Raw genomic sequence first — 27519 nt, forward strand, 5'->3', positions numbered from 1 at the left:
CAGGTGACTCAGGCATTGCAGTTCCTAATTTTTAGGTACCTAGAATATCACTGGAACAACAATGGGATCCACAAGCCAGCACACTAGGCAGAGAGCTGCCTAACTAGCCAATGGGAGATGCTGATGAGAGGGGTGTAACCTATGCCCTGCCCCTCTCACAGAGTCAGGAACCCAGGCTTCCATCTCTGCTTGCACTCAACAGCCAGGAACCCCTCTCCTAGAATCAGGTGGCTTAGGTGGCTAATCTGTATTTTGCAAGAATGAGTTAGGTGCCAGCCTCACTCCCCTCAAAATGGTGCAGGGAAGAGAAGAAGGAGGTGGTGGTGCAGTTGAGTCAGCAGTTATAGCACTTATCCAGGATGTGGGAGACTTGGGTTTGATTTCCCCCTCTGCCTGATTCTGAGAGTGGATTTGAACAGCTATCTCTCAGCTCTCATGAGAGTGCCCAAACTACTGGGCTAAGGGATATTCTGACATGGGTCTCCCTCAGTCTCCTGCTGAAGCTGTTCCACTATGTATAAATAGAGGCATTTTGTCAAAGAGAGAAAGTTAGAGAATGACTCTCTAGCCTGGCGGTTGGGGCACCCACTTGGGAGGTAGGAAACCCAGGGTCCAGTCTCCCTGCTCCAGTGACTTTTCTCTCCTGAGAGTTGGGAGATTCCTGTTCAGATCCTTTCTCAGAATCAGGCAGAAGGGGGAATTGAACCAGGGTCTCCCACATCCAGAGGTGAAAGTAATTTAAAGGACTTATCGGTACTCTGGAGTCCTGAACAGCGGGTGTGGCCTCGGCTGGAAGAGGCGGGGCCTTTGAATTCCCCGGGCCCTTTAAATCCTGGGGCTCCAGCTGCAGCTGGGAGTCCCGGGGCCTTTATCACCCCCGGATCTCACCGCTGCAGAGGCGACTGGGAGCCCCAGGGCTCAGGGGCGATTTAATGGGCCCTGGGCTCCTGCCACTACCACAGGGGAGCCTTGGGCCCTTTAAATCCCCACCTGAGCCCTGTTGCCGCTACCCCGGGGCTCCAGCGGGGCTTGGGCAGCGCTTTAAAGGGCCAGGGGCTCTGCCGCTGCGGGGAGCCCCGGGCCCTTTAAATCCCCAGCCGGTCTGGTCCGGCATGGCATACTGGCTGTTGCCGGTGGGCCGTACTGGCTTACTTTCACCTCTGCCCACAACCTTGATGAGTGCTCTAACAACTGGATTAAAAGTTATAAGGTGGGCAGTGGTGGCACCATGACCACTACCTGCTGCCGCCACATTTTGAATGGGGCAATGCTCTGAGTACACCTAGAGGAGAAAGTTCTGGAAGTGAGACAGGCATTTTTCCATCTGTTCTCACGGGGGCGTAGATGGGAAATAGGTGTCCAGATGCCTAGAATGAAGCAGCAGTGCACTTGTCCAGAAACAGAAATTTAGGAGCCTAGGGAACGTCTATAATAGAAATTTAGGTGCTGAGTGAGTTTAGGCTCCTACAGTGTTGGGCGGCAGCCACGTGGGTTTTTTGTGGATCGCAGTGATGCCTTAAATTGGGATTTAGGTGCATAAATCTGTGCTTTAGGCATCTAAGTCCCTTTGTGGATCTTGGCCCAAGAACTATTGTTGAACAACCGACTAGATTATACTTTGGCCCTCAAAACTGAATTTGTTTTATATTTCAATACAAACTTGTGGTTGAAATATAGTATATTAAAAATGTAAATACTCAATAATTATTGTACTGTTGGCAGTGTAAGTAAAGACTTGAGGATTAACTAAAATATTTGCCCCTGTTGATAAGACATCACACAAGTCTGCTGGCTATCTTCAACTATGACACTGAATCTGATGTTTATATTAGTAAGGTATTGAACAACCAGTAGATAAGGAATGTGAGTTTTTCAGTGCATTAAAAATAACCTGAAGCATTATACACAATTCGCCACATGGGGGCTTCCAATTCTTTGTAGTGGGTTTTCAGTGTTTTCTTTTTTCCTTTACTTGACTATCACTTGCACTCATTTATTTATATCATTCTTTTAAAAAGGCAAATAGCCTGTTTCACACTGATGAAGTAGCAGTTTTATAACATGATGGTATATTTAGTGTAGACCAGACATTTATGAGCCTCTGCTCATCAAATGTTCTCCTTCATAAGGAAAAGCAGCTTTTAGGGATATATCTGTTTCCTGGGAATTGCATTAGATTGGATTTACAGCTCAGATGTGAGGTGTTCGCTGGCGTAGGATTTGCTTTTTTCAATGACAGAATCTTAAAGTTGACCTGTCCTCGGGAAGGGCGAAAGTTTCTTTCACAATTATTTAAATATCGAGGGATCTCCTTGGTGGTAGTTATAGAACATCTTTGATTGATGAGTTCCCTGATTAAGATGCAGGTGAGATGCTATTTCATATACATTTGGGAATCACTTAGTTTTCAGGGTTTTGATGTCTCAGAATGATAGTAAATTATAATCAGGGACCTGTGGGTTCTGTGGTATATACTAGACCTAAATTCTGCAACAAGGGTCCCGATTTCTGTGGCATAAAACTTTGCAGCAAATTTAAATTCCTTTTTACAGCATGCAATAGATGGGGGTGAGAGGGGGATAGGAAACCCTTAAAGAAAGTTTAAATATACATTCCCTTCTGATTTTGGTTGTGAATATGCTGCAAAACCAGTGGGATTGTCTAGAATTTATTTTGAACTGTGGAACTCTTTGCCAGAAGATGTTGTGAAGGCCAAGACTATAACAGAGTTCAAAAATGAACTAGATAAATTCATGGAGGATAGATTTATCAATGGCTGTTAGCCGGGATGGGCAGGGATGGTGTCTCTAGCCTCTGTTTGCCAGAAGCTGGGAATGCACAATAGGGGATGGATCACTTGATAATTACCTGTTCTGTTCATTCCCTCTGGGGCACCTGGCATTGACCACTGTCAGAAGACAGGATACTGGGCTAGATGGACCTTTTGGTCTCACCCAGTATGTCATTCTTATGTTCTTCTGTTCCTTCTTGTGCTGTTGTATACAATTAGGCAAATCCTGGACCTTTGTCAAGGCCAAGCACACAAGGTTGGTACAGGGACCTTTGTAGGAAATGAGGGAAGGAATTGTCTATCCTAGACCACACTTGATATGTCTACACTGCAATTAAAAATCTGTGGCTGCCAGCTGACTCAGGATTGGGCTTGCAGGGCTGCTTAATTGCAGTGTAGATGTTTGGGCTTGGGCTGCAGCCCAGGCTCTAGGACCTGCGAGATGGGAGAGTCCCAGAGCCTGGGCTGCAGCCCAAGCCTGAAAGTTTACATCGCAATTAAATGGCCCTGTGAGCTCAAGTCAGCTGGCCCATGCCAGCTGTTTAATTTCTGTGTAGTTGGGTTTGAGCATTGGCCTGCTAAACCCAGGGTTGTGAGTTCAATCCTTGAGGGGGCCATTTAGGGATCTGGGGCAAAAATCTGTCTGGGGATTGGTCCTGTTTTGAGCAGGGGGTTGGACTAGATGACCTCCTGAGGTCCCTTCCAACCCTGATATTCTATGATTCTATAGTGGCAGTGGAGCTATGCTTCATCTACTAGCACAGCCAGAGAGTTGTAGTAGCCCTTGCTGTTACTGTAGCCCAGTTTGTGGCTGAGGCAGGAAAGACCAATGGATCCATGTACTTACAGATCTACCAGTCCCTCTCCCCAAATCATTTTGTATACATGAAAAAAGTGCAGACCTGCACAAATCCCATAGTGTACTATTTGGGATCCTCTGTGACCATGCTATGGGGAGTCACAATGTATGTCATTTATTGGTTTGTTGTGATGTATAAAGCAGTATTTAAAACAATGGGGTTGTAAGAGTGAAGGAATATCCCTGTCATGCAGATTTTCTTTGGCAGAGTGGAAAACACAGACATTAGAAATGGAAATTTAGTCACTCTCCATAACAAAGCAGGACTGTGCCCACAGTATATTTTCTAAAATGTTGCTTCATCTGATTTTAGAAGTCCACCACTTCACTTGGGATGCTATTAGACAGCCTGATAGGCCCTATTGTAAGGAAGTTTTTCTTGTTATTTGGCATCAGCTTCCCTTTTTTTTAGTTTCATTTGATTGTGTCTAATTAATAATCCCTGTGCATCACACTAAATAGTTCCTATCTGTTTTTGGCATCGGACCTTGCAGTTCTTCTTAGAGTTCTTGCATATGTCCATCATGCTGTAGGTGTGTGTCTGTCTCATGCACTGGTGCCAGAGAGTTTTCCCTAATGTTATCTGTGGGGTGGCCCTGCCCATTCCTTGCTCCTCATGTGCTTCACGGAGGTATAAAGAGTGAAGCCCTGCCCCTCCTACAGTTCTTTTTTACCATCAGTTGGAACATTTTGTGTTCACAGACTTGTTCCCTGGGAATAAAGTTGTGCATACTTAGTTTAGTTATTTGCCTATAGGACTGTTTTTCCTCCTTGGGATGTTTTTTCTGTCTTATTTTCATTTTATCTGAGTATTTTCCCTTTTCTTTGTTTTGGATCTGGCAGGCCGCCAGGCCTTGCCAGTACCATGGGAGCCTATGCTAAGGTCTCCGGAGTTTAAGCCTTCCTCAGTGATGACAACGGACCACTTGTAGCTGATTATGGTGAGGCAACCAGCTCTGTTGGTTTCAACATAGCTCTAGGCCTATGTGGATGTGAGAGACCTTTTATGCCTGTTGGTACTGCCATTGCTGTTGATTTATGCCTGTTGGTACTGCTATCAGCACTGTTACAGGTACTGTGCTCAGTACAGTCTGCTGCAGCACCATTGGCTTTAGATCTAGTCCCACACACTTAATTGACCTCTGTATCTACCTCCAGACATCTGGTACCAGCTCCACCTTGTTGTTCAGTAATGATAGCTTGAAAGCCTTCTGTGCTGCCTGTGGTACTGCATTCCCAGCATATTTAACAGTCCTGGTCTCCAAGAACCTTTACCGTACCATACTGCCTGGCTACTCTGATTAGTCCTCAGAATCTAAAGTGGGTTCCTGAGTTTCACACTTAAGGACTTCCTCTAGGTCTCATTCTTGTTCCCACAGAAGGCATTATGAGAAAAGCAGAGCTAAGGATTGGGAGGCCTGGCTGACCAGCCTCCTCAGTGGCCTTACTGGATGCTGTTGTGGCACTGAGGTAATCATCCACAATTTCTTTCTATCCTCTCTTCCACTTCCTCCCCTGTCCCTCTTCAGGGACCCTTCTCATGAGTCTGTACTGAGACAAGAAGTGCAGACTCTATGTTCTTTGGGTGTTGTAGAAAAAGTGTCTCCACTTCATTAAGGCAGGAGGTTTTATTCCCTATACTTTTTAATACCTGTAACCAGAGAGGCTCTCAGATCCTGTCTGGATCTTCGAAACCTAAATAAATGCATCAAGAAGTTAAAGTTCTGTATGGTGTCTCTTGCTACTATTATCTCTTCCCGAGATCTGTCAGGGATTCCCATTGTCTCCACCTCTCCCTTCCATTACTTTGGTAATTTATGCTTCAGCTATGGGGTGGTGGAGAGTGTCTTTGGGTGATCTTCAGACTCAAGGATTGTGGTCTACCCATGAGGCTCAGTTACACATAAACATTCTAGAGATGCGTGGAGTATTCCGTACATGTTACAGTTCCTGTTTCACATTCAAAGCAAGACTGTCCAGGTGACAACACCACAGCATTTTTTTATCTGAACAAACAAAAGGGTTTGTTCACACAACATGTGCCAAGAGGCAATCAAGCTGTGGAATTTATGCATACAGAGCTTGGTCATCCTTAGGGTGTCTCACCTGCTGGGTGTTCAAAATGGCCTGCTAGATTGCTTGAACAGATCCGTCAATGTGGACAACGAATGGTCTCTCAATGTAACCATCCGAGCTGTGGTATATCACATGGGGTTTCCAAAGGTGGATCTGTTTTTGACTTGGCAAAACAGGAAGTATCTTCATTTCTGTTACAGGGCAAGTCACGGCCCCGGGTCAGTTTTGGGCACTTTCCTGTTCCTGTGGTACCCACAATACCCCTGATTCCCAATGTCATTTTCTCAGGCTAAAACGATTGAGGCAGAATGATCCTTATAGCTACAGCCTGGCTGAGGCAGCCACAGTATTCTGATTTATACAATCTATCTACTTGGGGACTCTTACTCATGCCACTAACCACAAATCTCCTATTCAGAATCATGGGTGAGTGCTACACCCGAATCCTGAGGTGCTGCATATGAGAGCATGGTTCATCAGTGATTAAATGCACAGGAGGTTCACTGTTCAATGGCAGTCCAGAATGTTCTCCTTAATAGCAGAAAATCTTCCACAACAGTGGCTTACCTTAGTAACTGGAAGTGCTTCTTCATATGGGCCTCACATGATGTGTCACTGACTCAAACAATTCTGGACTAGTTCTTACATCTTAAGGAGTCAGGTCAAGCCCTCAGCTCCATTAGAGGACATCTGGCTGCTATCTCAGTGTATCACTCGCGAATCAATGGTAGAATTGTTTTTACTAATCCTATCACGACTAGATAGTTTGTTCCCACTGATTCGGGGTCCACTGCCAACTTGGGATTTAAATTTAGTGTTGTCTACTCTTATGGGACCTCCATTTACCGTTTAGCTTCCTGCTCACTTCTGCGCCTCTCAATCTAGGTGGCTTTCATAGTGCCTGTCACCTCCTTTAGGAGAGTGGGAGAGTTATGTGCACTGTTTTATACAAAGACAAGGTACAATGTAGTCCTCACTCTAAGTTTCTGTGTGAGACTGATTTTCACCTGAATTAGTCAATATACTTACCTGTTCCCTTCCAAATGTCACATGCTCACAAAGATGAATGAAGGCTGTGCACTCTGGATGAACATATGGCTTTTGGCTTTTTACCTGGTCAAAAAAATGCCTTTCAGAGTTCTTCTCAGCTCTTTGTTTCCTATGTGGAACAAATGAGAGGTCAACCTGTTACAGCACAGCGACTGTCAAAATGGATTACCAGCTGCAACTATGTGGTGTTCTTTGAGGAGTGTCCCTGTGGGTGCTCCACTTTGCACCCTGCACTTCTAATCGGAGATTTATAGTAGCAGTGCCCCCGTTGGCCTCACACGTGCGGCAGCCATCTCTCATCGCTCCAAGTAGTTACCCCACGTGCGCAGCCAACCATCCCCCAGTTCCTTCTCTACTGCCTTTGGCTTCGGTCGGAATGACAGCAGCACCCTCACAGCTTTAGCTATTTCTATTATTTCAGTTCTTTCCCAGCTAGTATCTCTCTCCCTTAATTTCTCCTTTAATTTTCTTTTACCATATTAAAAAAAACCTTTGTTTTCCTACTCCTCCCCTTTCCCCTGCCTCAAGCAGGTAACTTCCAATGACAGAGGCATAAGAACGGGATTATTCCTATTCTTCCTTTCCACATAGCCTCTCAGAAATGCCTGGTTGTCCAGGCTTCAAACACTGCCTCACTTGCAGACTGTCTGTACTGGTCTCTGATTGCTATGCACAGTGTGTCCATTGCCTGAGGGAAACACATATATCTCAAAAGTGTCCCCACTGCAAAAAACTGACAGCTAGGACAAGGAAGGCTAGGGATCTCCAGTTGAAACTCCTGATGATGGAGAAATCCCTCAGACCAGCTTCCAACCGGAGTCCAGGATACCTCCTGGCCAACGGTCGCCAACAGCAGTCTCAGACATGGGATCCTCCTCTAAAACGGCTACTAAGGACTCTGTTCCTAAAAAAGCCACAAAAAAGAGGTCTCACTCTTCACCGTAGCGAGATTTGCCTCAAAACAAGAGATCTCCGACCACAAAGTCTGCCCCGGTATCAATGGCACTGAGAGCACTGGACTGCGAGGAGCTAAAGACCTGGTGCGGTCCAGCTCTCACGGAGGTGCATGTAGCTCCTAGCTCGGCACCGGTGGAGCCAAAGAAAACACAGACAATGGCGCCACCTGCTGCACCAATACAATGCAGCAAGCCTGCGGCACCAGCATCCCTCCCTCTGAGATCCAGCTAGAGGCCACCTCTGTCCTTGGTACTGTGCCTCCCTGTACCGCAACAATTTATCAGACAGGCAGACCTCCTGATTACTTCAACTGCGGGGATTCCGATTTTTGGCACCAACGGCACCCCAGTCAGACTGGGACCAATCTTGGCTGCTACCCCCGCAGGCTCAGTCCCTCCTCTTTCCAGCGAGGAAGGGATGTACACCCTTTGCCATTCCTCACCCAAACCTGGACTCTCGCGGCACCAAACATCTCTGGATGGAAGAGGCTGGCAGGTTCCACAATGGGTGCCACCTTCCATGGCTCTCCCATTGAACTGGACATACTGGGACCCATGGGCATTATACATCAGGCCCTCCAACCCACCCAGGTCCAGAACCTTCGCCAGCTGCCCAGAAACGCTGGAGGAGGAAGTAGAAGAACCTGAGGATGCGCCTTAGGGCTATACCCTCCCACCTACCCATATCTCTTCTTCATCACCAGATGAAATAATAATGCCATCATCCCCCACATCTAGAGATGACTTTAAATCCTTTCAAGATCTGTTTAAACAGGTAGCAGACTTTCTTATCACTTTCTAACATATCACTGGCAGAGCTACCAGAGACACAGCATAAACTGACAGATATACTTCAGGCTTCTCCATCAGCCAAGGTTGCACTACCCATTAATGCAGCCATTATGGACTGGAAAAAAGTTGGCAGCTCCACCTTCTTGTAAGAGATCCGATAAGAAGCACTATGTACCGGCTAAAGGGGCTGAGCTTTTGTTCATCCACCCTACCCCAAACTCATTGGTGGTAGAATCAGTTAATCGAAGGGGGAAGCAACCTCAGTCAAGAACCACCACTTATGATAAAGACTAGAAAAGACTAGACCTTTTTGGAAGGCAAGCCTACTCATCGGCTACCCTCCGATTCCACATAGCCAACTACTCGGCCTTACTAGCCAAATACATGCACAACATGTTTTCTCAGACGGCAGCCTTTATTGAACATCTTCCAGGAGACAAAACGGAGCAATACAAGGCCAACATTGCAGAAGGTTCCCTCATTGCCAGAACGGCCCTGCAGGCTTCTCTTGATTCTGCTGACATGGTGGCACAATCCATTGCTATGTCCGTAGTCATGCGTAGGGCTTCCTGCCTCCATCTTTCCGGGTTTCCCAGGGAAGTTCAAGCAACCGTAGAGGACCTTACCTTTTGAAGGCCAAAAATTGTTTGCAGCAGGCACAGACATCTCCTTGCATACCTTGAAGGACTCCTGGGCAACATTAAAGACACTTGGAATCTAAGTCCCTGCAAACAAAAAGAAACAAGGCAGATCCTATAATCAACGATTCCGGACTGCCCCATACACCCAGCCTCAAAGACACTACAACCAGTGCCACAAACAGAGGCAGACGAGACGCAGACAACCATAAGATCAGTTGTCTACGTCTCAACCATCCACTTCGAGGCAAATGTTTTGAAGTGTTGGTCGAGGACACGAGAACTCCACATTCTCCAATCCTAGAGTTACATCCAATCTTCAGTCCATTTGGAGACCGCCTGTCACCATTCTACCCAGTATGGAAAACCATCACCATGGACAAATGTGTTCTGGAAATTATTCAGAAGGGCTACTCCATCCCTTTTATCTCTATTCCACCTACCCAGCCCCCTTCCCTGTCTCTCTTTGGGGACCCCTCTCATGTGCACCTGCTAGAGCAGGAAGTAAACCATCTCCTACAATTAGGTGCCGTGGAACCCGTGCCAGTTCAACACAGGGGCAGAGGGTTTTATTCACATTACTTTCTCACTCAGAAGTAAATAGGCGGATGGAGGCCCATTCTCAACTTGTGAAAACTAAACAAGTTTGTGAGAAGACAACTTTTCAAGATGGTGACTCTAGCAACTATAATTCCAGCATTGGAGAAAGGAGATTGGCTCTCGGCCCTCGACCTACAGGATGCTTACTTTCATGTTACCATTCACACGGCACACAGCGGTTCCTGTGATTCACTCTAGGGAACCTGCATTACCAGTACAGAGTGCTCCCCTTCGGCCTGTCCACTGCCCCAAGAGTGTTTTCCAAGGTTCTCGCTGTCGCAGCAGCACACCTTCGCAGGCAGGGTGTGATCATATTTCCCTACCTAGACGACTGTCTTCTAAAAGCACCTGCACACAAGGCAGCAATCGATTCCACTCACACCACTATAACCCTATTTACGAACCTAAGGTTACAAATCAACCTCCAAAAATCCACTCTGACACCCACCCAGCAGTTGGACTTTATAGGGACGCACCTCGACTGCCTCACAGCAACAACATGACTACCCCAATAATGATTTCTTACTTTAACAAAGCTAATTACAACAGTAATAGACAGCCCACAAATATATGCCAGAACGTGCCTACAACTCCTGGGGCACATGGCGGCTATGACGTTTGTCATGAAACAAGCCAGGCTCCACAGGAGATGCCTACAGGCCTGGCTCTGCACTGTCTATGTTCTACCCAGGCACTCACTCAACAGATGTCTTACAGTGCCCAGCAGGGTAAAAGACTTGCTCATGTGGTGGACACAACCTACGAACGTTTGTTCAAGTGTCCTCTTCCAACAAAACCTCCAACTGTAACAATCACCACAGATGCCTCTCTGATGGGATGGGGGGCACACTTGTATGAAAATATCATCCAAGGTCGCTGGTCCCCAGCAGAGTCCAATCTCCACATAAATCTATTGGAGTTAAGGGCAGTCTGAAACGCCTGCCAGCACTTTCTCCCTTTGATCTGCAATAGGACTGTCCAGATTCTTATGGACAACTTGGCGACTATGTTTTATGTAAATCACCAAGGAGGGGCCCGATCTCATTCCCTCTGTGCAGAAGCAGTCTGCTTCTGCCAGTGGTGCATCTCCAACAACATACACATCATAGCATCCTACTTGCCCAGACGCCAGAATGCAACAGCAGACCACCTAAGCAGGAACTTTTCACAAACCCACAAATAGGAGATAGATCTCGGAATACTAAAAACTGTATTCAGACAATGGGGATTCCCCTCAATAGATCTCTTCACAATGGCACACAATGCAAAGTGCCTGCAATTCTGCTCTCAGGCCAGACAGGGGCATGACTCTCTGGGAGACGCCTTCCTTCTGAAATGGGAAGCGCCACTACTGTATGTTTTCCCCCCAATCCATCTATTAAGCAATGTCCTCCACAAGATCAAGCAAGACAAATCAAGGGCCGTCATCATTGCACTAACATGGCCCAGACAAACATAGTTTCCATACCTGAAACAGATGGCAGTGACACCATTACGAACCCTTCCCCTTGTGCTTCATCTGCTGACGCAGGATGCCTCCGGCACCCCAACATTTCAGTATTCTATCTCAAGGCCTGGCTAATCCATGGATGATGGGACTTGAGACACACTGTTCTAAGGAAGTACAAGATATACTACTGAACAGTCTGCGGCTGACCACATGAAAGACATACACACACAAGTGGAAACGATTCTGTACTTGGTGCCAGAACAAGCAGATTATTCCACAGTCGGCCCCGCTACCCATAATCCTTGATGACATATTAACACTAAAATAATTGGGCCTATCTACTAGCTCACTCAGAGTGCATCTAGCAGCCATCACCTCCTTCCACTCTAAGGTGCTCTTTGCTCACCTGCTGACTAAACGCTTCATCAAGGGCATAGAGAATACTTATCCCACACTACAGGACCCCACCCCCATGTGGGATCTCAGTCTTGTTCTCCGTGCTCTCATAGGCAAACCCTTTGAACCACTAGCGACCTGTTTGTTGTTGCACCTATCCATGAAGGTTGCCTTCCTAATAGCAAGAAGGGTGGGAGAGCTGGGCACCCTAATGGCATACCCACCTTACCACATTCCTCAAAGCCAATCCTACGACCACATCCTAAGTTCATACCCAAGGTCACCTCCCCCTTCCATCGCAACCAGCCCATTTACTTACCTGTATTTTTCCCCAGACCGCATGCTGACAACAGGGAGGCCTCCCTTCACACACTAGACGTCCGCAGAGTGCTAGCATTCTATATAGAAAGAATAAAAACATTTAGAAAATCATCCAGACTATTTGTATCCACAACAGAACATTTCCAGGGCCAAACCATCTCCAAGCAGAGACTATCAAATGGATATCTACATGTATCCAGTTATGTTGCCCAAACTATAATCTGCAAGCTCCCTCTGGACTTTGCGCACACTCCACCAGAGCACTATCCATGTCTGTGGTCTTTCTCAATAATGTACCCATCACAGACATTTGTAAAGCAGCTACCTGGGCATCAGCCCATACCTTTACCAAACACTATGCATTAGAACAACAATCAGCTGCAGATGCTCAGTTTGGACTCTTGGTGCTCTCCACCGCACATAAATCAACTCGAAAGTCCCTCCCCTCCACTGAGGGTTACTGCTCTACAGTCACCTAAAGTGGAGCACTCACAAGGATACTCCTAGAAGAAGAGAAAGTTACTTACCTTGTGCAGTAACTGAGGTTCTTCGAGATGGTTGTCCCTGTGGGTGCTCCACTACCCGCCACCCCCTCTACTGCGGAGTTTCATGTCAATCCTCTGGGGTAGAGAAGGAACTGGGGGACTGTTGGCTGCGCACGCGGGGTAATTGCTCGGATTAGCGCAAGACGGCTGCCATGTGTGTGTGGCCTACCGGGGCACTGCTACTACAAATCTGCAATTAGAAGTGCAGGGCGCCAAGACACCTAAAGCAGAACACCCACAGGGACAACCATTTTGAAGAACCTCAGTTACTGCACAAGGTGAGTAACCTTCTCTTACACTGTCAAGGGCACAACTCTGCTTAGAAACTGACAGCATGCTTCACCATGGTGCATCTGGCTTCTGCAGCATTGGTGGGAGATGTCCCTATTCTGGACATTTGCAGGGTAACATAGTCTTCTGTTCATACTTTCACTAGACATTATGCATTCACTGCTGCATCAAAGAAAGATGCAAATATGGGAAAAGCAGTCCTACTGTCCCGCTTCTGATGAGACTCCAACCCCCACTACCTTTAGAACAGTTTGAGAGTCACCTACAGTATAATGGGAATATGCAAGCACTTGAAGAATTAAAAATGGTTATCATAACTATAGTTCTTCGAGATGTGTTGCATATGTTTATTATGTGACCCACCCTTCTTCTCCAATGCATCAAAATCTACCATTGGCATTCCATTGCAAAGGAAATGAAGGATAAGTGGGGTGGCTCTGCCCTTTATGCACTCCATGAGGTGGACCAGGAATGGGCAGGACTGCTCCTACTGGTGTCACTAGGGAAAACTCTCCAGCACTCATGCATGAGACATTACACCCCTACAGTCTAAGGAAAATGTGCAACACATCTTGCAGAACAATAATTGTGAGAAGGTGAGTAACTGTTTTGTTTTTTAATTTGAAAAAGTTTGTTCCCTGCTCTCTTAGTCATTACTAAACTAAGCTACACATATTAGCTATCTCTAATATTTTCTGATAAGTCAGTCCCTCAGCCTCATGTTTATTTTTGTTGTACTTGTCAGGAGTTGCTCCAGTTTATTATTATCCTTTTGGTAAAGTTGTACCTGGAAATGAACACAATAGTCCCCAGGTTCAGTCACACCAGAGTGCTTAGAGAGATATTGTTAGAGAAGGATTATTATTTCCTTGCTTCATATTTATTTATGTATACTGTCCAAAATTGCATTAGCTTTTTTGAAGCCATTTTCTATTAGAAACTCATGTCTGAGTTGCTGTCCACCCCTTTGTCTCTTTCAGCATTACTGCTTCCCATGTTTCACATCCTCCCCATTGAGTTTGTGTTTTGGATTATTTTATCCCAGACATATTAGCTTTTGTTTTTCCAAGTTGAATCTTACTTAATTGTTTTCGGCCCATGTATCTAACCTCTGGAGGTTCCTTTATGGTGTTTCTCTGTTTTTGCTGGTTATCACATCTACTTCCAATTTAGTATCATTTCTGAATTTTAGCAATATAATATGTACTCCTCTTCCAGATCATTAATGAAAATGTTAAATAAGACACTAACACTGATTCTCGTGGTATCCCACTAGACCTCTTACCCTGAACTTACTACACTGTTCCCAGGAGAAATGGAGAATCTGCTTTTTTTATCATTACATTCCTTTCAAAGAGGGGAATGGAAAGTAGCTTTCCCTGCCCTTAGCTTTAGCTGCCTTTACAGTGCCTGCCCCACTTGCTCAGGTTTACTGATTATGTCCAGTGGAGCGACAATTAGAGCGTTTCACCTGCCTGACATATGAGACTGCCTGGATTGATTTTGTGATTTCACAACTGAAATCATTGCGGAATGCACGAGGCTCTGATTATGGTACTGCTGTACCAACTGCAGCTGAACAATATGATTTTGGTACAACATTCATCTCTGTTCATGTTGCTGTTTACTTTTCTAAATCACTAACCAGTTATATCTCATGACTTAGCTGTAACGGTATTACTAAATGATAAAGTTCTATCTCCTTGTGTGGTCTTTTCAAATTTTTAAATCTTTTCATTGCCTAATCTGAATATGAACTTTCTTCTTGGAACCTACAGTAAGAGAGCAACTGTGAACAACGAACAATTTTAGGCAATGTGAATGTTATTCTTGCCCCTTGCAAGTGGATTCTACTTGTTGAATTTTAGGCCATGTCTACATGGAGACACTCGGGAAAGTTAAGGCAAATTGACTAAAGGTATGAAATCAATACTAATAAATCAGAGCATGTTAAAGTACCTTCCTCCTCACCCATGCAGATGATCTAATTTAGCAGTAAAGTGCATTTATTTAGCTGTAATTTCATAGAATCATAGATTATCAGGATTAGCAAATGGAGACCTCTTACTCCTGAATGAGAGCATCCATGTGGGGCTTTAATATGCTTTAACTTAGGCACGTTGATGTCACACCTTTAGTTCGTTCGACTTAACTTTTCTGACTTTCCTCTTGTAGGCCAGCCCTGAACTGCTTATGGGCTCTGATCCAGCTAAGCACTTAAGCATGTGCTAAATTTTAAGTATGTGAGTAGTTCAATTGAAACTTAAAGTTAAGTTTGTGCTTAAGTGCTTTGCAGGATTGGAGTCTTAAAAGGCCATTTTTTTTTATGCCAGCCTGCTTTTTAATTTTGTCCTTTTTTTCCTTCCCTACAATTTGTTGCAGATGCAAACCCTATCATATAGACTCCTAAGTACGTGGCTGCTCCATTTAGACCTCTAAATGCATGGGTCGCAACTGCAAAAAAAAAAAAAAATTAAGCTCAAAGTGTGAAATATTTGTCAAAGGACAGTGTTGTCGTTATCACAAAGGGTGTGTGTGTGTTCTTTAACAAATGTCAAAGTGAAGTTAGTTTCTTCAGTTTTCATGCTGGCATTATAGCCTGATGAGTTCAGACACAGCTCAAGGCAACAATACAGAAAGCATGCTCACTCTCTCGTTACCTTCCTCCAGTTAAAAGCTGTGTGATTAACAGACTAATAATCTGACCTGTCATAATTTAACTTTTCAATGCTCAGGAATGCACTACTGGAAACCGGTGGATCGCCAGAAGTAATGACCATAATACAGGTGTTTACACAGTGTTTTGTTCAAGCTCACCAGAAGGATAACAAGCAGGTTAGTCAAGCTCTATGTTTTAATAACTTTTTAATGAGAGGCTATCAGATTTAGCATTAAAAGAACAATTTTAAATTTGAGAATGCTGATGGAATAAAATGAGCCGATTAATGGTCTCACGTTGCTGCTATAGATGGATGCCAAGACATAGTTGAGGCACTTTAACTGGCATCAAACATAGAGGTGCAAAACCAATATGCCTTTTGCAAAACAGGAGTAATTTATTTGTTCTTATGCTGTAGCATTTCACCAACATAACTTATCATCCTCATATATTCAGCGCTTAATTTGTAATGAAAGAGGCACCAGGGAATTTGGTGCCAGGGCTCAAGCAACTTTTTACATTCATAACTGACGCAGCAAGCCCAGAGGTGCCTGGGCTATGAACTGCCAAGCCTGGCAAGCCCTAGTGCAAATTAAGCACTGCATATATTATATTGTTATCCTGGCCGTGCAGCATTTGCCTGCATGCTGAATTACCGCATGATCCTCAATCTTGGACTGAAAGAATGAGGGAGACCATAGGCAAGTATTTCTTTTGGAGCAGCAGGGATCCTACTGAGCCCTGTGCTGAACGTAATAAGGAAAGAAAACAAAGAAAAATACATATGCCGATACAAAATAGTCAGGTTTGACCATCCAAGAGTTCAGATGAGGTTTAAAATTTCCCCACTCAGGATCTTATTCTCCTCTCATGGTAATTTTACACCACTCTTGCTCAGCTGACTGCGGTGAAATTACTTGTGTTTTTCACAAGCTTAACTGAGAGGAGAATCTGCCCCTCAGCGTTTAAAATCCAAGAACAGGGGACTTGAAAATTCTAATGATATTTATAGGTCACAAGCTTTCTTTAGAGTGGTAGCCGTGTTAGTCTATATCAGCAAAAAGAACAAGGAGTACTTGTGGCACCTTAGAGACTAACAAATTTATTTGGGCATAAGCTTTCGTGGGCTAAAACCCACTTCATCCGAAATTTACCAAAATTTCTCGCTCTAATCATTTCATTAATTTTTCCAGTCCAGTTTGACATGGCAGAAGCACTGGTTGGGAAGCTATTCTATTACTGAATATATTTCACCTCTAAACAAACTTCTGAGAATTCCTACTCTTTGACTTCCGTATCTTTTTGGGAGATAGTGGTTAGTGAAGGAGTGAGTCTTGGAATCCGTGATATACTTGCCTTAGCATTGTGATTAAATCTGTCTTCTAGCTTCAGGTAGTATGAATTAGGAATGAAACTGCAACTGTCTAATTTAATACGAATAAATGCCACACGCATTAATTCTATTCCACCCTGGCTGCATGTTAGCAGTACATTGTGCAACCCCCGGGAGGCAGGGATGGTGGGTTGGAGATCATAAGCAGAAATTCCACACTCTTCAATTTACTAGGGGCTACATTTGTTGTGCTGGCTTTGCATGTGTTTTATGGTGAAAGTTCTTCACTTGATGACATCATGTCATGGATTATTGCCCATTTTTTTATGTGAAGCTGGCTTTAAATATGAAATAGATCTTCTTCATACAATTTATATGTGCATATTCTCACTGCTATAATTAAGGTGGTGCCTGTGAGCATTTCCATTATAAATCTTTTTTTTCAAGAGTTTATAAATCAACTGTAAAATTTGCTACAACTTAACATACAAGTTCTCAGACTAGGAGTACTTCCTATCTAATAAATTTGGTTTAAATCAATTTGATCGTATTGTTTTTGCTTTCTGAATATTATTATTGTTGCAGACATTGCAACTCCACGCAGTATCTTTGGGAACTATTGTATTAAATTTATGAATGGTTTATAAATTCATGGGGACAGATTACCACAGCTCCTTCAGGAACTAAAAATGGGGGGGGGGCGTGATTAAGGCAAGTTGCTGAAACTGTAAACAACCTCAGAGAGGTACCACCCCCTGAGGGGTTAGGAGTGATCTCTGATAGACTTTTAATAAGCCTGTAGGAACTTGTGTTGTTTTTTTATATGTTTTCTTTGTAATGCTTCTTTGTAATGTACTTGTTTAGAAAGATCTGTATGGTAACTGCTGGCAATACACTGTTTATAGCCCTCGGGGAGAAAGCAAGTCACAGATGCTGGCCATTAGGCAAACTGGCTTGCTGCAGTTATCACAGTGTATGGCAGGTTGCTGTGGAGCCTTGAAACCCCTGGTCAGAAGGGAGTAGTACAAGGGTCCCTACCCAGAGACAGGTGACAGCTGGAGAACTGAGACCTGACTGGGCTCTCCTGAAGTCGACCATGGGAGTGGGGAGGGTGCAAATACAGTTAACAGTTACCCTGAAACTGTAACTGTTATTACATGCATTTATAAGATACCCATCTCTATGTCTGCATGTATTTAATGGGACATAAATTGCTCCATTAACATTTCAAATAAGAGGAACACTAAAGACTGAGAATGAAGAAGGATCTGGCCGGTTGTTTGAGACCCCAGGAATTTATAGTTCAGTTAATTGAAAAAAGGCTAGGCAAACAGATGTATCTTGCGAATCTTTCTAAGAACCAGATTGTGTCCACAGAGGTATGCAGAGTAGGAGAGAGTTCGCAGAAAACCCTGTACTCCCCCCAATATAATGGCTGGCCACAATCACAGTCCCTTCTAATTGGTTTTCCTGCAGTCAGGTTCTAGGAAGGCAAACATCTTTATTTTGCTTAAACTCTTTTTATTCTGAAAACTGGCTTTGATTTAAAAATGAAATCAATTTTGCAAGTCAAGTTAATTCAGAATGTGGGTTGTGTCTTGTCTACTAAGCATGCCCAGTGCTGTTTTTTCTTGGGGTTTTTGGTGTGCATATTAATTGACTGCATGTATGCTTTAATATTTTAATTAAGAATTAATTCCTATAACTCCATTTGAACAATATAGATCTTTGGAATTTTGCCAGTTTTGTCATACCAATGATATGTTGGGTGTCATACTTTCATTTTCCTTTAAATTGCTGTTTCAAAAAAAAAAGTGTGTGGGGGAGGGAAGACACAAAGAAAAACACATTAAAGTGAAGGGAAAGAATATCATTACATGTATTTGTAAAATGCATGGTATCTGAGTGTACATCAAAAAATCCAAGTGAAATGATCTTAGTAGTCTAAGCACAGTCTTCATTGGATAGAGTTTGGAATTACAGATCTGTCCTAAACAACGAGGAGTCTGGTGGCACCTTAAAGACTAAGATTTATTTGGACATAAGCCTTTGTGGGTAAAAACCCCACTTTTTTACCCACGAAAGCTTATGCCCAAATAAATCTGTTAGTCTTTAAGGTGCCACCGGACTCCTTGTTGTTTTTGTGGATAGAGACTAACATGGCTACCCGTCTGATACTTAGATCTGTCATGAAATTTGGTATAATTTGCTGTCTGTGTTCAAGAGCTGGTGTGGAGACTGCATAGTCCCTTCACCTAGAGAATGCTGTCCCTCCAGGCCAGAGTTAAGGTAGCTAGTGGGATAACTCACTGCGTTGTCCTAAGTATACCCAACAGGTGCTTGTAAAATAAAATAGTTTCGGTTCCACTGCTGCTAGTCCCTTAATTTTCACAAATAATAACAAAATGTTTGTTTACTTTTTGAATTATGCATCTGTTGGAATTAAATTACATTAGTCAGTTACTCTTTCTGGTTCCTATATGTTAGAAAAAAATTGCTTTTTGTGTTCACAAACACCGGATGGGAACATTTAGATTTAAACTCCCCCATCCCCTAAAGCCTGTTTTCACTGAAGTTAAATAATTCCAGTAACATAAATAACTAGGTTTTGTAAGCCTCCTTCCCTCTCATTTCTATTCCCTCCTTCTTCATAGAAAATCTGAAATGTTAGGTCTAAAACTAATTAAGTGTTCCTTTATGCCAGACAGCACTGTTATTGTATGTGGCTATTACATTAGGTGAACCTATAATATCTTTAGAGACTAACAAATTTATTTATTATTATTTATTTATTAGACTAACACGGCTGCTACTCTGAAACCTATAATATCTTTAGGTTTTATGTTCTCAGAAGCTGACCACAAAGCTCTTTTAAAATATTGACTTTTGTTTTAGCATAAATTTCCTCTGAAGGCCTACTTTCCTCATCATCATCAGCATCTTGTAATAGCCTTACTCAAACATCCTTTTGGTAAGTTCTGCCTTGAATTGTTGGAGCATTAACAGAATCTGCATTTTCATTTATTTTTCTGCACAATATATAACCTCAAAAATAATGCACAAGGATTACCTTAATTCTGAGTGCTTGACTTTGCCACTTTTGTAATGTTCTTTAATGTAGGTTTTTGTGTAACTATTATATTCAATGGCATAGATTTAAACAAAATTAAAACCAAAACCAAATAAGAGTAATAGAAGAAAGGCAAATTATTTTCAATATAGTAAAGCCAATGCTAGGAATTAAAACACAGTTATCAAGGACTGGAAAGGTATTCAATGTTCATGTCTTGTAAGCCCAATAATGATCATTGTGAAAACTCCCATATTCAAACGTATTAATGCATTGTGTTGCCTTTCTCCTCTCTGAAATCTGATTTCAGTTAAGTCACAAATGAAAATAAGTTTGATCTCCCTTGTCTCTATTTATGCATATCAAAACTAATGTTTCATGTGACACAGTTCTGCATGATTGGCAATTTCTGCTAAGGACAGGGCACTTGGCTGGGATAACAGAGATACACTAGATTAGTATTGATGAGAAACAATATATATATATTGTGTGTGTGTGTTTGTGTGTCTCTGTGCGTGTATGTATGCGCGCGCACACACACACGCACTTATGCCTAATTTGATGAATAGCCTGAACTTCAGTCCTGTATTTTGCAAATGAATTTTTGACCAAAGAACATAAAGTAATTTATTATAGATATGCTTGAAAACTACGGGAAAGTTTAAAAATGAGAAGCAATTACTGAAGACTGAATCATGTGTCTAGCAAGTTCTAGTTCTAGCTTGATACTGTACCAAATATTGTTCTGTTTTAGCCTGTTTCATTAGGTACAACTTTTCTTCTTACTGTTTTCCAGATTTGCCAGCTACGCTTTGGTCTCAACACCTGAAATACATTACTGACATGCTTAAAGCAATAATAGAAGATAAAAGCATTAGGTAAATAAAAATACTTAGACTATCCCTCATCATTTCTTCTTGTTCTTCTGTTACTTCGTGAAAAGTCATGTGGTTCATAATCTTGGTTGATTAATTTTTAGTTATCTTTAGATGCCATTTTCTTCTTAGTTCCCAAATACAACCTCTGTTTAAGGATAGGAAAATAGGATATCCTCGGATATAAGGAGGACTTCTAAACTATGAACCTGATTTTCAGAGTCTCAAGCACCCACAGTTCAACTCAATGAGCACTTCAGAAAATCAGACCTTATAATTATACCCTGTGATAGAGTCCACTCACTGCCAGGGGCACCTCCTCCTAGCCACTCTGGGGATTAGCTCCTTCCAGATCTGAGGCACCTTTCTCCTGCATGCTGCACACTCTGTTGCTGCTCTCTCTCTCCCTCTCTGAAACTTTGGATGCTCCCTCTTCTTGACTTGGCCCTCCATCCAGGTCCCTATGTGTGTTTCCTTAGGTTAGTGGCAGGTCCCACTCACCATTAATAAGAGTTCTTTCATTAGGCTTATTAGCAGCACCCAGGCTATTTACGAAGAAGTTTGCAATAGTAGCAGCAGAGGCCTGTTGCAATGGCTCCGTTGCCATCCATATCTAGATGACTGGCTCCTGACAGAAAGGTCCTGTCTAGAAGTTTTGACATTGACATCATTGCTGCTCCATCTCCTAATGGCCCTGGGAATTGGTATAAACAAGTCTACCCTAAATCTGACACAAACTATAGAATTCATAGGAGCGACTCTAGACTCAGTCAGGGCAAGAGCTGTATGGTGTATCTGCCAAGAAGACAGTATGTACACAATAGTGATTATTCTCCCTTGATGTGGTGGAAAGACCCCAAGCGCATATGCATGGAAGTTCCCCTCTTCCCGCCCATACCTGAGAAAAAGCTAGTTACAGATGCCTCCCAACTGGACTGGGGAGCCCACATGGATGACTCACAGCATAAGGCACCTGGATGCCTCGAGAGACCAGAATGCAAATAAATCTCCTGGAGCTGAGAGCTGTCTGGGAAGCCTGCAAGGCGTTCATACCACTCATGATTCTGACATATCCTAGTAATGTCCAACAATATAACAACCATGCTCTATATTAACAAACAGAGAGTGCTAAATCCATCCTTCTATGCATGGAGACGTTTAACTTATGGAACTCGTGCATCCAACACCACTGTGATCCTAAGACTCCCTCAGTGCCAACTGGCAAAGGGTTCACTGTTCTGTAACAGCAACTCCTATTAAGCCTGAAAAACTTACTACACCTAATACGCTGTTTTCATGGTTTTATCCATAAATAGTATCTTGTAAGGTATCAAATGAAAACTGGTGACACATAAGCATTGTAAGATGTATGTATGGATGATATTTAATAATTTGTATAGAAAGTTGTATGTATGTATTTATTGAAAAATATATTTCAGAATCTGTATCCCAGGCAGGGTTGACTATCAAGTTTTTCCTAGAAAAAGGAATGTCGGTTTATCTGTCTACCTAGATTCATTTGTAAAGGAAGCATTGTAAGTCAATACAATGGAAACTGCCTTTACAGAGGAGAGTTATTCTGACTCTGGGCTGGGAAATATAAGGAAAAGCAAAAGGATATTTTGTTATCCATTTCACTGAGAAACCTGGGCGGGCGTGTGGGGAGAACGATTCCTGAGTGCTGTGGATCCTGGTTTGACTGAAAACCAGCAAGCTTTGCAGAAAAAGCTCAGCCTGAGAGACTGTTTTAGACAAAGGTTTGTAGCCTGTTAAAAGTAAGTCTTAGTCTAGTAGAAGCCTGTTATACTTTTGTTTTATTTGTAACCTGTTGTTATTATTCTTGCTCACTATCTCTTAATTCTCTACATTTGTTAATAAACTTTTGTTATAAATAGATTACAGTGCTGTGTTGTTATAAGTTGGTGTATATGTACTATTCCTTTGAGCGCCCTTGGGAGTAGTGAGCCTGGAAATTACTATGTGTGTCCAGTGACAGAGGCTGGAGGCTACAGGGGGGGATGCTTCTGAGGAGTTCTGAGGTACACCTAGTGTTTTACCTGAAAAGCAAAGTAGCGGCTGAGTGCTGAAAGGTTGGTAGTGTCAGGGAGCTGTCACCCACCTACCACAACAAAGACTCTCTCTCACTGAGGCAGGTGGGTAACACAGTGACTTACAGTCCTGGCACCTCAAGAAAGTGTCGTAGCCACATTACTGTGTCAGCAGTATAGCTCTCAGCTGTTCAGAGTTCACAGGTGGACAACCTCAGCAGGCACTTTAGCACTGATCACAAGTGGGAACTGCACAATTCCTTACTAAACAGCATCTTCACCCAATGGGGAACCCCTGCTTGGAACCTTTTTGCATCCCACAAGAACATGACTAGCCAACAAAACTGAAATGTATTTTGATTCTTTTGCAGATCTTACACTGACCTCTTTGAGAGCTGGTTTTTGTTTGTTCATTTTGGAGAATGGGCTGATATCGCTGTAGAGCAGTTGCTGAAGTCTGAAGATGAATCCGCAGATACTTTTCTGTGGCTGCTGGCATTTTACTACAATCCACACAGTGATAAAGAGCAGAGGACTCAAATTCTGGTGGGTGGTGTAGGCATGGCTGAGAGTATTTAGCCAATTGTATACCTGAAAATTGAGGCACTTATGTTTGAAAGCGGCTGGGGTTTGCAGGGTCCTCCTGGAATTGTAAAATTCTGCAGTGGAGGGGATCCAAGATAATTTGTGTGGCTCTTTCAACTGTGACCATTTAGAAACTGGGTTTGTCAAGTGTACTGTAGGCCAGAATGCCTTTATTTACTTTTCTTCTGAAAAATATGACCGTATCAAATCAGCTTGGTTGGTACACCTGTAACTGCTCCTTTTGAATCTGTGTGGCAGGATTTCAGAGCTCCTGTGACGTAGAGTCCTGTAGGACAGCCATGCTTTAAAAGTGAGAGCACTAATAATAATAACAGTGCAGCATTCTTCATTCACATTCAGCAGCAGTGAATCTGATCTAACATTATCTATCTAATTTGATTTCTGTTGCACCTGTCATCATAGAATCTAGGCAGTGATCTGATGATGTAATTCAGTCTTTCTTATATTAACTTGTGCCATGGTTACTTAGTTTTGTTTTAAACACTAAAGGTCTGGTTCTCTATTCCACTCAGCATAGGAACAGAGGGGAGCAGGACAAAGGTGGGCCTTATGCTAGCTTTGCACTTCCCTATTCTGGAGCCAGCATGGGCCCTATTGGATGCCCTGAGTAAGTTAAAGCAGCCTAAGAACTGCACTAATTCACCCTTAGCTACCTATGACTGTAGGGACTATTGCAGCAGGCAGGAATAGTTGGAATACAGCCGCATTCTGACCACACACCCTATCCTTACATATGGACGGTGGGTGCATGTGTGGTACACAGCTGTTATCCCAGTTTTACCCAACCCAGGGAATCCTCCTTTGTCACAGATACTCCCCAGTGTTTAAATTTTGCATCATATGGCCCCTTTGCTAGACCCATGTGAAGAGGAAGTAGCACAATGCACAATCAGGTCTTGTGCAGATAGTCTTTTCTTGGTGTTAGTTAAAACTTCAAGTTATCACACAGCATTAAAGTTCTTTGTGTTTCTGAAAAGGATCTTGAACATTTTGTTTGAATATGAGAAGACACTATTTAACTAATAACTCTGGTTATTATACTTGGAAAAATAGTGTTTATTTTACTTTGAATAATATAAGAAGGTGTGCTCAAGTGTCATAGTTAGGATAATTGATACTCCCATTATAAATGTTTGTTTTTAAAGATTTATACTTCAGCATAAAATAATCCCTTTTAAATGGGAGGAAGGTGCTAACTTTTTTAATAATCAGACTTGGCACACTTCTGTAGAAAAAGATAATGGCTTCTCTGTAAATCACAATGAAAGCAATACTGAATTAGGATGCAAGTCCTTTGGATATGGATATTACATCTGATCTCAATGGAAGACCTTGTCTCTTTCCAAAGTTTTTCATGTATTTCCCGTGAGAATACCAGTCTGATAATAGAAAAAAATCACTTTCTGTTGAGACAAATTGATTTAACTCATTTGTTGGTTTTGTTTTCTGGCAGGGAGTGGTAGGGAAAGGACAGTACTCCATATACATAGAGGGATCCCGGTGTCTATTGTTTCCTTCCCCCTTTCTTAGTGCTTCTTACTGTTATTCCTGTTTCATTAAAGTCCTGATCGCTCCCCAAAAGTGCACTTTAGAGTTGTAGTTTCTTCACCACCTTGTTCCTAACTTACCACTGCTCAGTCAAAATATCTGCCCCCCCGCCTTTTCTTTAGTCCTAGCACAGGGGAATGAGAACATAGAGAGAAAAGACTATGAAGACTGATAGGTATGGGAGCCTGTAGTCATTTCAGCAGAGAGGAGGAAGAAGAGGACTTTTTAGCACCTGGTGACGGGAAGGAGAGACTGAAACACTGCAACCAGACATACATTAACATAGACGGAAGCTGAAAGCATAACATCTGCTTTGAATATCATGGAGTAGTGAGGCACGATTTAAAATCCAAAATATTTTTAGCATTAAAAAGGTCTAGATATATTGTATCCACTCTTCCTTATTGATTCAGCTCAGGAATGGTTGAATGGGGGAATCAGTGCAGGTGTAGTGAAATGGGAAGGAGTAAGATTCAGGTGCGCTTGTTTGGAGGCAGTCCAATCTCAATGGAACAATAACATTTCGTTATGTCTCATAAACTTTTATTGTGATCTCATTAGTGCCATGTAGCATCCCTAGTGCATCCTGGGACAGACTTCAATGAGGAATTACCTTTCCAGTAAAGCAAACTCTTTCAAGCTAGCATATATAGAAATGTTAATGTGAAAAAAATCAGTAAGTGCAAGGAAACAAATAGCTAAAACTAAAATGAACTCACGAACGCTGGTGGGGCTGAGGTCCTACTCCCCTTAGTCCTAGGCGGTATGTTTTGCTTTTGTCCTTATGTTTCCTGTCTTTTATGTAATGAACAGTATAATTACAATGAAATATGTTTTTTAATAGCTGCTTATAATGAACTAACAACTTCAATTATGTGGACACTAAAATCTTCATTCTCTGTTTTGACGGTACATTTATATTGGCTCCTCCAAGAGGCAGAGGAAATAAACATGTTGCAAGTAATACAGGAAGAAGCCAAAATCCATCATTCTTATCAGAATGTTTTATCAATTGAGGTCAGATTACATTGGGGTTTAATTGATTTGTAGCTGCAATATTGAAGTGAGCCTTCAAGGAGCCTTCTGTTCTTTTTCCCACAATGTAAAAATCTGACTACATTCTACTGAGGGATTTTCTCCATTTCCTTTCATTACAAAAAAAGTCAAAACTTGGCTCGATGCCTTGGCTGCTTAGTTTGCAAGACCAAAGAAAGTAAAGAATTTTCCATTTTGTCCATTTATGTTTGTGTGAACCACCGTCAGCAAAATGTGCACTGCCCTTCCTTCCCTGTTCTCTGCAGAGCCTCTTAAACTCAAGCTCTTGACGTATTTTTGGGTTTTTTTGTCTGTTAGTGAACGAATCTCATTAAAAAAAATACCATAAACACAACTTTTACTCTTCTCTGATCCTTTATCTTTTGAAATTGTTCCCTACAGGTAGAAGCTCGAGCAGTGTATGATCGTCTGATGATGCTCTTCAGCTGTACAACCCTCTCCATCACAGATCTGCAGGCTGCAGCTAGCACTAAAACAGATAAAAGGCAACCTTGCACCAAACACCTTGTCAGGCATCTTCTGATTAGTTTTTTGCTCTTTTCTTCTGGTGGACACAAGATTGCCCAAGAGTTTATTTCACATGTAAGTGTTTCCATGTTTTTCAACAAGCTTTTTTTTGTATTATTCACATGTTGAAAATTTCTCCTTCTTATGAAAAAGCTGATCACAGAGAATTAAAGAAAATTACGCTAACCTAAATAAGAATTGCAGCCAAAATATTCTCCTTCTTGACAGTGCTTCCACAGGGTCCCATTGGAGAAGTCATTACCTAAGCTATGGAGCCACAGAAATGTTTTGAGTAGTAGCTGACGGTACAGGAGTGTATGTAGTTCCCTCACACTTTACATTCTATAGATTTAGACCATGTCTACACTACCACTTACGTCGGCAAAACTTATGTTGCTCAGGAGTGTGAAAAAACACACCCCTGAGTGACATAATTTTTGCTCGCATAAGTGGTAGTGTGCATAGCACTGTGTTGGCTGGAGAGCTTCTCCCACTGACATAGCTGCCACCACTTGTTGTGGGTGGTTTTATTATGTCAACAGGAGAGCTCTCTCCCTTCAGCATAGAGCAGCTACATGAAAGATCTTACAGTGGCGCAGCTGCATCGGTTCAGCTGTGCTGCTGTAACTCTCTAGTTATAGCCTAAGAATGTATACACTTTGCCCTCTCAGGCATCAATCACTTCCAATGACAGATGATGTGGAAAAAGCTGAAGTACGCAATGCTTTTTTTGCCTCGGTCTTCACAGGCAAGGTCAGCTCCCAGACTGCTGCATTGGGCAACACAGTATACGGAGGAGGTGAGCAGCCCTCAGTGATGAAAGAACAGGTTAAGAACTATTTATAAAAGCTGGACATGCACAAGTCCATGGGTCCAGATCTAATTCATCCAAGGGTGCTGAGGGAGTTGGTTGATGTGTTTGCAGAGACATTGGCCGTTATCTTTGAAAATTCGTGGCGATCGGGGGAGGTCCTGGACGATTGGAAAAAGGCAAATATTGTGCCCATATTAAAGGGAAGAAAGAGAATCTGGAGAACTACAGACCGGTCAGC

General features: G+C 42.8%; 2 protein-coding genes across 12 annotated transcripts in view; one reads left to right on the forward strand and one right to left on the reverse strand.

Annotated features, from left to right (window-relative positions):
* The window catches only part of FANCC (FA complementation group C), a 127570-nt gene that overhangs the window by 94345 nt on the left and 5706 nt on the right, over positions 1–27519 (forward strand). For 4 of the 5 annotated variants that reach the window (XM_024101149.3, XM_042854563.2, XM_042854562.2 and 1 more), the window contains 5 exons: positions 15501–15600; positions 19653–19728; positions 20624–20705; positions 23122–23296; positions 26342–26542. In XM_024101149.3, the coding sequence (XP_023956917.1) occupies positions 15501–15600; positions 19653–19728; positions 20624–20705; positions 23122–23296; positions 26342–26542 (634 nt within the window). The remainder of the gene's footprint in view (positions 1–15500; positions 15601–19652; positions 19729–20623; positions 20706–23121; positions 23297–26341; positions 26543–27519) is intronic. The other variant, XR_010588867.1, reaches the window with a different exon arrangement.
* The window catches only part of AOPEP (aminopeptidase O (putative)), a 410457-nt gene that overhangs the window by 24107 nt on the left and 358831 nt on the right, over positions 1–27519 (reverse strand). For all 7 annotated transcript variants that reach the window (XR_010588857.1, XR_010588861.1, XR_010588856.1 and 4 more), the window contains 4 exons: positions 11928–12006; positions 11231–11376; positions 9151–9249; positions 6756–6885 (listed from right to left, as the gene is read on the reverse strand). The gene's annotated coding sequence lies outside the window, so the exon portion shown is untranslated. The remainder of the gene's footprint in view (positions 1–6755; positions 6886–9150; positions 9250–11230; positions 11377–11927; positions 12007–27519) is intronic.

The sequence above is a fragment of the Chrysemys picta genome, chromosome 6, assembly GCF_011386835.1.
Source record: "Chrysemys picta bellii isolate R12L10 chromosome 6, ASM1138683v2, whole genome shotgun sequence".
NCBI lineage: Eukaryota > Metazoa > Chordata > Testudines > Emydidae > Chrysemys > Chrysemys picta.